Source organism: Pseudopodoces humilis, chromosome 3, assembly GCF_049639895.1.
Source record: "Pseudopodoces humilis isolate 2021_Gansu_Grassland_sample_001 chromosome 3, ASM4963989v1, whole genome shotgun sequence".
Taxonomy (NCBI): Eukaryota; Metazoa; Chordata; class Aves; order Passeriformes; family Paridae; genus Pseudopodoces; species Pseudopodoces humilis.
In genome coordinates, this window is record NC_142202.1 from 5,950,116 (window position 1) to 5,963,319 (window position 13,204).

Consider the following 13,204-nt stretch of genomic DNA (forward strand, 5'->3'; position numbering starts at 1 on the left):
TGTCCATCTTAAACACCTCCATTGCTCTAAATTCACATTTAACTGATTTTATCAGTACAAACTTCTTTCTAATATCTGATTTAGATCACTTTGGCTGCAAATTAAGCAAATTTATGCTTAACAGAGCACAGATTACTGTCTTTCTTTTGCAGTTATCTTTTACATGTTTGAAAACTCTTAGGCTGCCAATCATTAGGCTCTCTTCTCTTCTCTTCTCTTCTCTTCTCTTCTCTTCTCTTCTCTTCTCTTCTCTTCTCTTCTCTTCTCTTCTCTTCTCTTCTCTTCTCTTCTCTTCTCTTCTCTTCTCTTCCCTTCTCGTCTCTTTCTCTTCTCTTCTCTTCTCTTCTCTTCTCTTCTCTCTCTTCTCTTCTCTTCTCTTCTCTTCTCTTCTCTTCTCTTCTCTTCTCTTCTCTTCTCTTCTCTTCTCTTCTCTTCTCTTCTCTTCTCTTCTCTTCTCTTCTCTTCTCTTCTCTTCTCTTCTCTTCTCTTCTCTTCTCTTCTCTTCTCTTCTCTTCTCTTCTCTTCTCTTCTCTTCTCTTCTCTTCTCTTCTCTTCTCTTCTCTTCTCTTCTCTTCTCTTCTCTTCTCTTCTCTTCTCTTCTCTTCTCTTCTCTTCTCTTCTCTTCTCTTCTCTTCTCTTCTCTTCTCTTCTCTTCTCTTCTCTTCTCTTCTCTTCTCTTCTCTTCTCTTCTCTTCTCTTCTCTCTTCTCTTCTCTTCTCTTCTCTTCTCTTCTCTTCTCTTCTCTTCTCTTCTCTTCTCTTCTCTTCTCTTCTCTTCTCTTCTCTTCTCTTCTCTTCTCTTCTCTTCTCTTCTCTTCTCTTCTCTCTTCTCTTCTCTTCTCTTCTCTTCTCTTCTCTTCTCTCCTCGAGTCTCCTCTCCTCGAGTCTCCTCGAGTCTCCTCTCCTCTCCTCTCCTCGAGTCTCCTCTCCTCGAGTCTCCTCTCCTCGAGTCTCCTCTCCTCTCCTCTCCTCTCCTCGAGTCTCCTCTCCTCGAGTCTCCTCGAGTCTCCTCTCCTCTCCTCGAGTCTCCTCTCCTCTCCTCGAGTCTCCTCTCCTCTCCTCGAGTCTCCTCTCCTCTCCTCGAGTCTCCTCTCCTCGAGTCTCCTCTCCTCGAGTCTCCTCTCCTCTCCTCGAGTCTCCTCTCCTCGAGTCTCCTCGAGTCTCCTCGAGTCTCCTCTCCTCGAGTCTCCTCTCCTCGAGTCTCCTCTCCTCGAGTCTCCTCTCCTCTCCTCGAGTCTCCTCTCCTCTCCTCGAGTCTCCTCTCCTCGAGTCTCCTCTCCTCGAGTCTCCTCTCCTCGAGTCTCCTCTCCTCGAGTCTCCTCCTCCTCCTCCTCTCCTCCTCTCCTCTCTCTTCTTCTGACAATTCAAATTTGTTCATCCTTTCCTCATAAATTCCTTAACCAGGCTTTATGCTGCTTTTCCCAGTTCTCTCCATCTGGTTCACCTCTTCTTTCTCAAAAAGCAGTGTCTAAAGCTGGATGGACACTTCAGCTGAGACCTGCATTAGTCCTGCTTAGTAGCTCTAGAATGGTTTGTCCTTTTGCCCTTGACATGAGTTTCTTAAGAGATGGCTGTTTTTTTCTCTAACTCCTTTTACTTTTAATATTGCTTCCTATAGCAATACCTGCTACTTCTGGGTACAGTCATGCTTTCCTGAAATCTGTGATTCTGCTGTTCCATTTCCTGCTTTTCCTAAGTCCCTTGACTTCTACCATTTTATAATCGGTATAAATGAAAACTTTTAATGCACCATAATGTCTCCTGAAATTACTTCCAAAGTGCAGCAGTGTTTTGATTATTGCCTTCCAATTTGCCCTATGGTAATATGGGAAGAAGTAATAATGGAGGTAAAGGAAAGACTTGTGAAATGCCTGTAAGCATTTTTTTCCACAAGCAGTGATTTCATGTTGTTACATATCCAGCATCTTCTACCACCCTGAAACATCCCAGCTTGCCTACCACATCCTTTCTTTCCAGAGGGGCAAGAGCAGAATGTGCTGAACCTTGTTCAGACCTAAACAGATGCTGGTTCATGTGTTATTACAACTGTACTTGTGTAATTCACTCCAAGAATGGCTAAAGAGCCAGCTTATTGCTGTTGGTCCTTTAGTTCAGGGATTTGGAGCCCTTTGCTCTATCAAGGTCACATTTTCCTGAAACTTTTAGAAGAGTTGATATCATGAAGGCCTCATCAGATCTGATTGAAATTGCTCTGTGAGCTCAAAAGCTTCAGTAGATAGGTACTTGCTGACAGAGGGGTAACATGAGGGAGTAAGGCTGGTTCAACTCGCTCTTTGCAATGCATTTGGAAAGGGGTCTTGGCTGAAACAAAACACTTCAGTCACCCCTTTACTTCAGTATTCTTGCACCTGAATTTTGTCTCTTGAATTTCTCGTGTGCTTCCTTTTCCTAACCTTTGTCTTTTCAGTCAAGAAACACAGGCTCTGGGTGTTTACCTCTAGGTAGACGTTGATCCACTGGTGAAAGTCGGTACCTGGTGGGGTGAGAAATTCCCTTTTTGTCTGTATCTAGACTGATGTAAAATCTGAGGAGAGCATTTATTTAAGGGTGTTTCTGCAAACCTGGATAGTTACAGAAGGTTCAGATGAGAGAAAGCCATCAGTTCTTGTGTTCAGTGTTATGACTTAGGTAATTACTGTAACAGCTTATAAAGAGCATCCCAATGTATAATGCATTTTTTTAAAAAGCATCAATTTATTTCTGGATTCTTTTTTATTGATCTTCAAGCCATTGAAATAAAATTAATTTTTTGAGCTCAGATTGAATTTGTCAATTTAATAATAGTTAATTAATTATAATAATAATTAAATATCCATTAAGAAATCATATAGGCCAAGATCATCTTTTCCAGTAGTACAAAGCAGAAATTGAAATTGGTGGGAAGAGGAGAGAGCCTCTTGCAGAACTGTTGTACCTGGAGGCATCCAGTTGTGAGTTTCTCATAGGTGTAGGTGTGGATGCAACTTAACCAAAACAGATTTAAACTGCCTTTTCCTGATAGCTTTCAAGCAAAAACGAAAAAATAGCTGGATCAGGATGTTACTGCTTCTAGATTTTTAGGTGAAATAGAAAAAAGTAATTGGCTGTCACTGGTTAAACTACACAGCTTTTCCGCTCTAGGGCACACCTTGGTGAATCTGGGTTACTCTAGACTGGGGTTCTCTGAGGACACTTTGATAATAGGTGGGTTGGCAGCCCTCATCATGTTGTTAAATTAAATGGTGCAGTGGTTTGATCACATGTACCAGTTGTGATGCTGGCTTTGGTGCAGGATAACTGACTTTAATTAGCCATGGTCACTGCTACCAAGTTGCCTAATGATTGGCTAAATGAGTTTTTGTCTTCTTGCTTAAGACATCTTCTGTTGTGTTGGAAGGTAACAAGCTATTCATTTTCTTGACATGTTCATAGGGTGGGTATTGTTTTCACCTTCCTCGAAATCTTCTGCCCAAATCAAACCTATATGCGATGCCTTAACTGAATTTATTCTGATTCTCCTTTCACACTAGGGCTCTCTTTTGATGCTGAATTCATATCCTAACTCAGAGGTGGTCCTTGTCTACCCAGATGGTCATCTTCCTACTGAGTTTTTCATCCCCCTATATGTCAAGCTAGCAGCACAAATTTGATTGCCTCTTTCTCATCTGTTCATGAGAAATTCTGCTTTCCTCGTTGGGGTTTTTTGTTATGGAATTTCTCATCTCTCCTCTCCAGCTGCAGTATATCAAGATATTTGTATTTAAATATCATTTTAAAGTAGTTAATTATCTTGGAGGAGGTAACATAAATGCAGCTAAACTGATTGCATTAACAAAATTGGCAATGACTTTCTCTTTCATCACATTTTTGAAATATGAAAGTCACTCCTTGCAATCATAGGAATGTCTTGGAAGGCACACAGTTTCAGCTTAACTTGTGCATAACCCTCAGAATCAGTAAAATTATGTGCAAATTACCCTAATGATGTGCAGCTTTCAGGTAGGAAGCATGAATACATTTGTCCTCCTTTAAAAAAGGATGTATTGTGACTTCCAGAAGTCTTTATCCAAACTGGTGCTGTAATCTTAGGAACGAAGAATGGCCTGAGACTCCATCTGAATGTTTCCCACTTTAAGATTTAAGCTTGCATTGTGTTTGGTATGATCCAGCATCCATGGCCATGTACATTCTGATAGGGAATGTGTGTCTCATCATTAAACTCGTTAGTAAATCTATGCAAAATCCTGACCCTGTTTGAAGCTGTTGTGTGATATAATGGGGCAAGGTCTGGGATCCAATGAGGATTCATTGTGCTAGTTAGTGAAAAAGATAAAGCATTTTCTTCACAAGGGAATTTTGCATGAAGAGGAATCTGATAGCTAATTAAAACATTTTCTGGTGCAAAGTCACTGTGTAGGAAATATGTAGGAGTTGGTGGATTGCATCATATGGATATTAACTCAAATCCACACTGGGCAAAATCACTAGCAATCTATTTAGCACATCTTGGGAATCTTTACACTGTTACAGTCTTCATTCCAATAAACAGTTTTATATCAAAAATGTTTGTGATGTCTACAGGATTCATTTCTAAATGCTAGATCACTTCTGGAAGTAGTTTCCTGTATTAGCAGATCATCACTGGTGATGTGCAGAAAATCACAGCCTTTGAAGTGATACCACTTCATCGTCATCTTGTTTGTTTGTTTATTTTTAAAGCTAAAGCCAGAGGATTTGGATGAGCAGGAGATGTTCTGATGGAGCCAAGCAATGTGAATCCTGTAACTTACCCTAAGCTTTGGAAATCATAACAAACACTTGCTGCAACTTGACACCACAAACTGTGTGGGGATTGCTGTAACCCAGGTGTTTCATCCACTTCCCTCTGATCCCACATGCCTGCCTTTCTGCTCTGTAATTGCTGTAAGGTTAGGAAATACCTTTTAGTGTTTGTAAGTATCTCTCTGGGTAGTGAACTTCATTGTTTTGTCTCTAATAATTTAAAATTATTAAGCTCCATCTTTGCCCTCATACCTTCCTATTTATATTGAGTCACTTGGAAATTTCTGGGAGTAATAGCAGAATAACAGCTGTACAAGACAATCATGTTGCTTTTTCTTTCTAGTGTTTCTTACTATTGCTTGAAATGTACAAATGTAAAGCCATTGGGAAAAGAGTTTGCTATGAAATTTTTTTTATCCCCCATGTACTGTTTGATGTGCCTTAGTTATTTGGTATTGGGTAGTAGCTGTTACGGTTTACGTTGTAATTTATGAACCTTGAAGTTCAGAATAGTGTTTTCTACGATTTTTCTCCCTTTCATCAGAATGCATTTTCATGGTTTGCTGCTGGGTTTTGTCCTGTGTGCATTAGTATAGGCTTCTGTGCTATAAAGAATTACATGTGGCTTTTCTTTTGACAAACACTGTGGTGTGACCATTCTGCAATGTGCAGTTCTACCTGCTGGACTAAATTCATGCAAGATGAAAACACATGCTGATGCTTTCTGTAGATTTTTCAAAAATTACACATAGTAGGCAGTTTCTTAATAGTTGGAATTAAACATTCATTGATGCTGGAGTGCCTGTTGCTTGTAGTGTGTGCAGGGCTAGAATTACTGATAGATAAGACACTTATTAAATTAATATAAGTATCTTTAAAAGCATAGAAAACCAAGATAAGATGTGTACTTTCTGAGTTCATATTTCTTCTTGTTTGGAACCCTTGCCACTGTTGAGTGGTCTTCCTGAATGTTATTTATGAGTAAGTCTTCTGTATCCTCCCAACCTCCTATGTTGCAATCAAAAGTATTATTTTAGCATCAGAGTAAAGTGTTAGTCTGAAAATTATACATTATAGATATTGTTTTCCTCATTACATAACAACATTTCACAGTATATTTCTATTTTTGTGTTTGTCGTTCTCCTCTGTATTTTCATAGTATTAATGTCTTAGTCAGCATTGCAGGACTTGTTTATTTGATGCTGAAGGAATTGCTGCAAGATGAATATGTTGGAGTTTAACTTGTGTTCAGCTGAAAAGATTATGTAAGTCTGGAAGGTGAAGATCCTGTCTTTTCATACCTTTGTGGTGTTTGCCTGTAGTGTGCTGTCTAGAAGAGAGGCTGCAAGTTTTTAGTCAGCAATTAGATGACAGTTTGTTAACAAATGAAAAACCATTTCCTGGTGCTTGTGAAAAGTGTGGTGAAGACCCAATCTTCAAACAAACCTCAAGCAGCAGAACAAGCAGCATTTAGTACTGTTTACAAGGAGTGAGCTTTTTAGAGTTTCTGAATTGTTAAATCCTAAATCTCTGCAAGTTCAAGGGTATATGGTTTCCTAAATTATTTTAAGGGCGTCCTATGTTTCCTAAACCTTCTGGACTGTCTTGGAGATTTTACTCCTTGTTCTTATTGATTGTATTACTAACAGGTGTATATTTTTTTCTTGAAACTTCAGTAAAAATCAATAATCAGTCTAAGCAAGGATTCTGCAGGCACACTAAGAACCAAAGCTTTTTGGCTTGGTTGCTACTTGCAGTTTGTGTTGTAGCCACTTTCTTGTGGCTTTGTCACGTTGCAAGAGGCAGTGACCTTAATTTTAGCACCTTCTAGACTTACAAGTTTCACAACTATTTTTAAGTCTTTTCTTTATAGTTCAGTAATCTATTAATTCCCTGTGTAGCCATTTATGTCTTATGGTTTAGAAACTTGAGCCTGTAAGATCTGAAATGTGTTGTTACAGAAAAGAAATCACTCGTTTAAAGTGAAGGATATCATTTCCAGTAAATGGGCAGATATAAGAAGTAATCTAATTTTGTGTCAATAGTATATTCATTAAAGGGAACTTCTGCTTTCATTATTTCAATTTCCTTTTTTTTTTTTCTCCTTGGAATCGCATACAGTCACCCAGATTCCTCCAGTGTCTAATGGATTCCTAAGTGATTTTGGAAAAATGTAGTAATTGTGACAGTCAGCCAGGGTTTGCACAGAACCTGACAGTTTTATTCTTTGGGACCCAGCCCTCTGATGGCAATGATCTGTAGGAGACACAATTGCACACCAGACACTTCAAGTTGAGACTGTCCAGTGGCAAGTGCTGAGTGGAATTCAGCTGGACCATACCCTTCCCTTGGCTGAAATGGAATCCCTGTAGTACCCCATCTTCAGCTTCTGCCCCAGAATATTACAGGCCTCTGTAGACCCTGTCATTCATTTATCTCATTATTTATGTAGATATTTATATTCTTCCCCATGTGGCTGTCTCACACATCCTAGGACACCTAAAATCATCTACATTTAGGGTCCTGTCCCAGATGCTCTTCAAATGCTGGGGAGGAAACCTCTGTTTAGAACCAATCTGTCTGCAAGCAATCAGATGTTGCATTAGAAATTATGTCTATTCTCCCATCAGTTTTTTTGCTGTAGGAGCACAGTGTCCTAATTTGCTTAAGATTTCACTGTCATCTTGTAGGTCTGTCAGATATTAAGCAAACATGGTTGTCACTTGGTTCACAGTTTTCAACACCTCTCTCTTCATATACATATCTTTATGGGAAACATTATGGAGACCAGTCAGCTTGCATTGTTTTTTAATAGAACAACTTACAGATAAAATCTGATCCAGAAACATACATAAAGTTTCATCCACCTCTGGATCAGATTTAATTCCTGGCAGGGAACTTATATTTAAAGACAAATACTTTATTGTTCTCCCAGTAGTTTTATTTCAAGGATATACTTGTCTGTACCTTCTGAAAGTGGCCATAATAGCGGGAGAATAGTTAATTAAAGTTTGTTGTCTCTGTGGAGCAGACTTGCATGAAAACATGGGGTTTTGGGGCTCAGTTTCCCTGATACAGCTCCACTCACCCAGCACACATGGTTACCTCTGTGCTGGGGTGTTACTCAGGGCCAGCACACAGGTTTGGTACTCTGGCACTCTGTGCTATTCAATTCTTCACTCTATTCCCTTGATGCAAATCTGGCCCGTGCCAATTAGTACAATTCCAAGGGCTGCAGGACCTAAATGCAATGAAAAATTATCTCCTAATTTTAATGGTTGTGTAAGCAAATATTTAAGTATTATTCATGCTATTGCATAGCTGTCTTTTTTTTTTTTTCCTTTGCTAGTGGAAATATATTTTGTAACTATTGCTTGTAAAGGTGTTGCCAGAAGTCTGTGTAATCGACTTCAAGATGAGTTTACATTATTATTAGAGCAAGTTATTTCAATAAAAATTGTGTATTCCATGTATTCAGTTTTTTATACTGATGTCCATTCTAGTAACACTCTGAGGTTTGTTGTCAGAATTGATTTCTCCATTTGAAAAACTGAAGGAGGCCTTTTGGAATGGGTTCTTCATTAAGGGAGAGTTTTGAAATATTTTGGCTAGTTATAGAAAATGGGAATCTAAGACATATTGTACCTAAAGCTGACTTTGCTGTATTGCCATCACTCCAGCAAAATCTTGCTGCAAGGAATTCTCTTGCTGCAGCATCTTGCTGGAAACCAGCTAAGCAGAGGATCAACCCACAAAAGTTGCCTGTACTTATTGTGCTTTTGGCTTCCAAGAAGCTGATGAAATCCTAGACTTGTAAAATTCCTTGGTAAAACATTCATTCTCCTCGAATTTCACCTATTACCTTTCTGTGTTGCATGTCTTTATGTTTCACCAGTAGATTCCCTGCATTTGTGCCTGGAAGGTAAACTAAATGTGTTTACTCAGGCCAGTGAGAAACTATTTTGATTTGAGATGCCAGCAGAATTTTTAGAACAAGTGAGTAAATTTTGGATTAACATATCACAAGGGGTATTTACTCAAGATTTTTTTAAAAAGCCAAAGATAAAGTTGCTGAGTAACTCTGGGCTGCTGCTTATGTTGCCCTTTTTGCCAGAGATACTAGGGGTTACAAATAAACAATTTTTGAAAAGGTAAGGAGGGAAATGCAGGAAATGGAGTTCCCCAGGGATCACTCTTTGGATGTGTGCTCTCAGATTTTCATCAGTGGTGTGGAAAAAGGGGTGAGGAGAAATAAGTGACAATATGTCACAGAAACACTGCAGAAGTTTCTTGTTGGTAGTGTGTATAATGTTGGCAAAATATAATAAAAAAAATCAGGTCACTAAATAAAAACCAAACAATTAATTGGAAGGGGAAATGGTCCCAAGAATGCACAAACAGCAGTGTGCTCTAAATTTGGTATTTTGCAACTGAGGAAGGATATATGTAATCATAAGGGGTGAAACTGTGAACTGTGGCAAGAAGGCAAATAGAATGTAAAGTCTTTAAAAAGAAAGAAAATAAAACAAAGCATCTTTTGTAGGTGTATAAATCCCTACTGTGCCATCAAGTAGGGTATGCAATTTTAATTTGCATCCTCTTCATCTCAAAAATGTTTTATTGACTTTTGCAAAGTGAAGAGAAAGTTGAGCATGAAAATATGGAATTTTTAAAATTTATTTTTGGGCATTTAAATTCATGTAAGGACAAGAAGACTGGACTAGAATGATATAGATTAAGATTCTTCTGGGTTGAGAAGAGACAAATGTAGAGGCAGAATTTATTTAAGTATAGAAAATTATGAGTTGTGTAGTTGGCTGAGTAGGAAAGCACAGCACACAAGAACAGTCAAAGTAAATTGTCATGACACTGTCAGGTAATTTCATTATAAAAAAAGAAAAAAAATTTTGCAGATTAAATGAATTATCAAAAGTCACAATTTATTTCCCCAACATCTTTAGGCTGAGAAATGATGAACACATTCATAGGTATCCCCTGGTGACTGTTAAAGCTGCTAAGACTGTCTTAGAGTCATAAAATCTCAAAGCCACCAATTGCTAAAGTTGGAAGAATATATATATATATATTTTAGAATCTTTGCCCAACCAATTGCTGCAGCTGAAGGTATGGAGTATAAAATGTACTATCTATTACAGGTGTTATTACAGATAATGACACACAATTCAGCAGAGCACCTGCTGTGTAATGGTGTAACTAATGATCTCTGAATTGTTTCAGGCATTTGTAGGAAATCTGCTGTATTTGATTTCAGTGCTACCAACAGTGGAATTACATCTTCCTTCACTCTGTAGGTGCTGTTCTAAATGCAGAGTCTCCAAATCCACCTCCTTCTTCTGAGATAAAACTTTATGATAACGTAGAAAAAGTCAACAGTAATGTAGTGCAGGATGACAACCATTGCTTCACTGACCAATTCAGCCAATTTAGACTGGCTGAAATCAAACACCTTCATGATGCTCAGTCAGTCACTCATGTACCCCACACCTGGACCAGAAATGCTGCACAAAAACATCCCTGCTACCACTTCCCCACTCTCCAGAAGCAGCAAATCCACTTCTTTTGGTTATTCTTTCTTGAGACTCTATACCTTTTTGTGTCACTCCAGGGATGGATTAAATGCTCTTTTGTTTTCCTCACTTTATTTTTTAGGCAAGGTGTCAGTGTGTTTTTTGAATTTGTTATCCCAGTCTTGTACCAAGTGTCTGAAGACTCTTGGGTTTTGTCCTTCATAGCCTGGAGAATGTGGGTCACATCTGGCTCCACATTCTTCGTACTTCACCACTGTCTGTGCTCCTTCCTCCCAGCTGTTTGAGTTAAGGACAGTGGCAGTGGGTGCCTGGTTAAATACACCTGTCATACTGACTGCACCAAACGGCACCTGCTGAAGTGAGAGTTCCACAGCAGCAGAGTTCTCTTGTGGAAGAAGCACGTTACAGTGCAGAAGTCTGATAGGAGCTTTCCTGTTCCTTCACCAATAAGGTTTATAGCAATAAAGTGTTTCTTAATAAAGTCAATAAACAGAAACATCATAACTCTCTCCTCTGGACTCAGGTGCATCATCACAGCTTGATGTCAATTGATTCAAGAGCATCAAGCTACAATGCCACTTGAATTTCCATAGATGACCATAAATATGCTATTAGCCCATGGCAAATGTAAGGTAATAGGACTGAGCTTAATCCTTTCTGAAATATTTGCTTTATCTCATGCCTATGTGCACACAGCTGCTGTGACTCATGTGAAGTTTGACTTGACTGTGTATTTAACTCATCCTCATAAAATGTTTTTCATGGTAAATAGGTTGCCCTAGAAGAGCAATTAGCTTGAGGTAGGAGTGCATGTGCAGCATTTCTTCAAAGGTGTCCCCTCACACAGTGAGAGCCAGCCCTGCATTCTTTCTCCCTTGCAGGGCAGTAAGTGTTTCTAAATGTGCTTCTCTTGAGCACAAGCAGCATTTTTTGTTTTTTTAGTTTCCTTAACAGCCTTTCTATTTTCTCATGTGCCCAACAATGCTTTTGTTTTATTTTTTTTAATTCCTTTTTCACCCAAAAAACCATTGGGGAATCCAGGATTGGACCAGCAAGTTACAACAGAAATCTTTCGAGGATAAAGACATTTTAATATGATGTGAAGATCAATAATACTCTGTCCTTACAAGTAGAGTGAATTGGCAATCGTTCTTAATATAAATATTCTATTTCAGCTTGCTGCATTACATAACAAGGTGATATACTTTTATAGTTCATCCTTCCCACAGACAGAAATGTATTAATGGTATTTCTTCATATGCTTGCAGTTTTGCATTAGAATACGTCAAAATATTTGTCTTGGGTATTTGTTTGTTTGGTTTGGGGTTTTTTTAACAGGGCATTATTTTTTTCTCAATTGCCGTTTGTTAATTTTGAATTAGCAGATTGGCTGTAAAGGCAGTTTTGCAGAAATATGGGAGTTACCACTCTTCCAAAGAATATTCTGATGAGCCTATTGAACATGGCAACTGAAAAACTTAGCTTCTTTAATTTGAAAATGGAAATCTTAATGTATTTTAATAACACAATATTTTATCCACACACTGTTGGAAATTTTTAGAATTTGCTCACAATGGGATCACTAATTCCAGCAAGCAAAGCTGCCTGTGTCTCTTCTTCTGTTTTTATTTTTTTTTTTCTTTACTTTTGCTCTTCTCTATTTTGTTTTTAAGTACCCTTAGAATTAGGGGAGACATCACTGAAAATAGGATTTGTGAAATCAACAGAAATAGAAGGCAGGGATCATAACTGTTTTGGATACTTCTTCAGGTCTGGGGAGCATCATGGTAGAGCTGCTCTGTTTCAGGCAGGATTTGGTTTATATAGGTTAGTTGCTGCAATGGGTTACACAAGACTTCCAGAAGCAGTCAGGCACAGTGTAGGTGAGCTTTTAATGCTGCCCTTCCCTTTTTATAGCTCTGTCTTGCGAGACAGAGTATCGTGGTTTCCATTTAATCACCTTCGAAGTAATTGTCCAATTGCACAATAATGCATTGCCAATCTTTCCTAAGTTTCACATGTTTCAAAATAGATAAGGGAGTGGTGTTGAAGACATCTGCAACTGAGGACATAAGAGGAGAGAAAATGAAGATTCTTGTAGTGGTCAGTAGCAGCTGCAGTGTTCAGGTCCTCTTCTTCAGCTGATACAGTGTGAGGTCTAAATGTCTCTCCTAATTACAGAAAAAGATTTGCCCCAAGATCAAAGGGTCTAAGCTTTGATGAGATTGCATGTATTAATCACAAGTTTCTGTTCTGTTTTTTCAGAAGAATGGAGTATCAAACGGAACTCTCTACAAAAAAACATTTATTGAGCACTTTGAACAGGCACCAATGTATGTTGCAGTTTTTACTTTCGTGGGGTTTGCAGTGGGAACAATATTTGGCTACCTGCGAGATTTTATGAGAGCCTGGGGACTAGAAAAACGTAACATTGCTGCGGAGAGAGAACAACAAAAAGTATGTATGAAAAAGTCATTATGTATCCACAGATGAGCTTTCCCCTGCTTGCAAGTGATTTACAGCAACTTGTGGAAGTAACAAGGCAGACAACTTTCATTTTACAGAAGGTTGCACAGGAGTGAGAGGAGTGACACACCCTGCGGTGGAGTTGTGTGATTATGTATGATTATGTACCTACATTTATGTAAAATCATCATTTTTACCCAGGGATGTTCACCTCGTTCTAAGAGTGCCATAATGCTCTCACCAAAACAGAATCTCAGTATATGAGGTCAATCCACAGAAAAATAAAACATGTAAATATCTTACTGTTAAATATATCAACTTTCCAAATCTCTTCAACCCTGATTTTCCTTTGTCCCGTCTGTCTGTCTTATGCCGTCTTTCACAGCGAGACAGTCCTAATTTTGTTAT

The 13,204-nt window shown here is 38.6% G+C and overlaps 1 protein-coding gene across 3 annotated transcripts in view; it reads left to right on the forward strand.

Moving 5' to 3' along the window:
- The window catches only part of SPTLC3 (serine palmitoyltransferase long chain base subunit 3), an 85,736-nt gene that overhangs the window by 22,734 nt on the left and 49,798 nt on the right, over window positions 1-13,204 (forward strand). For 2 of the 3 annotated variants that reach the window (XM_088053012.1, XM_005525433.2), the window contains one exon: window positions 12,596-12,787. In XM_088053012.1, the coding sequence (XP_087909138.1) occupies window positions 12,596-12,787 (192 nt within the window). The remainder of the gene's footprint in view (window positions 1-12,595; window positions 12,788-13,204) is intronic. The other variant, XM_088053013.1, reaches the window with a different exon arrangement.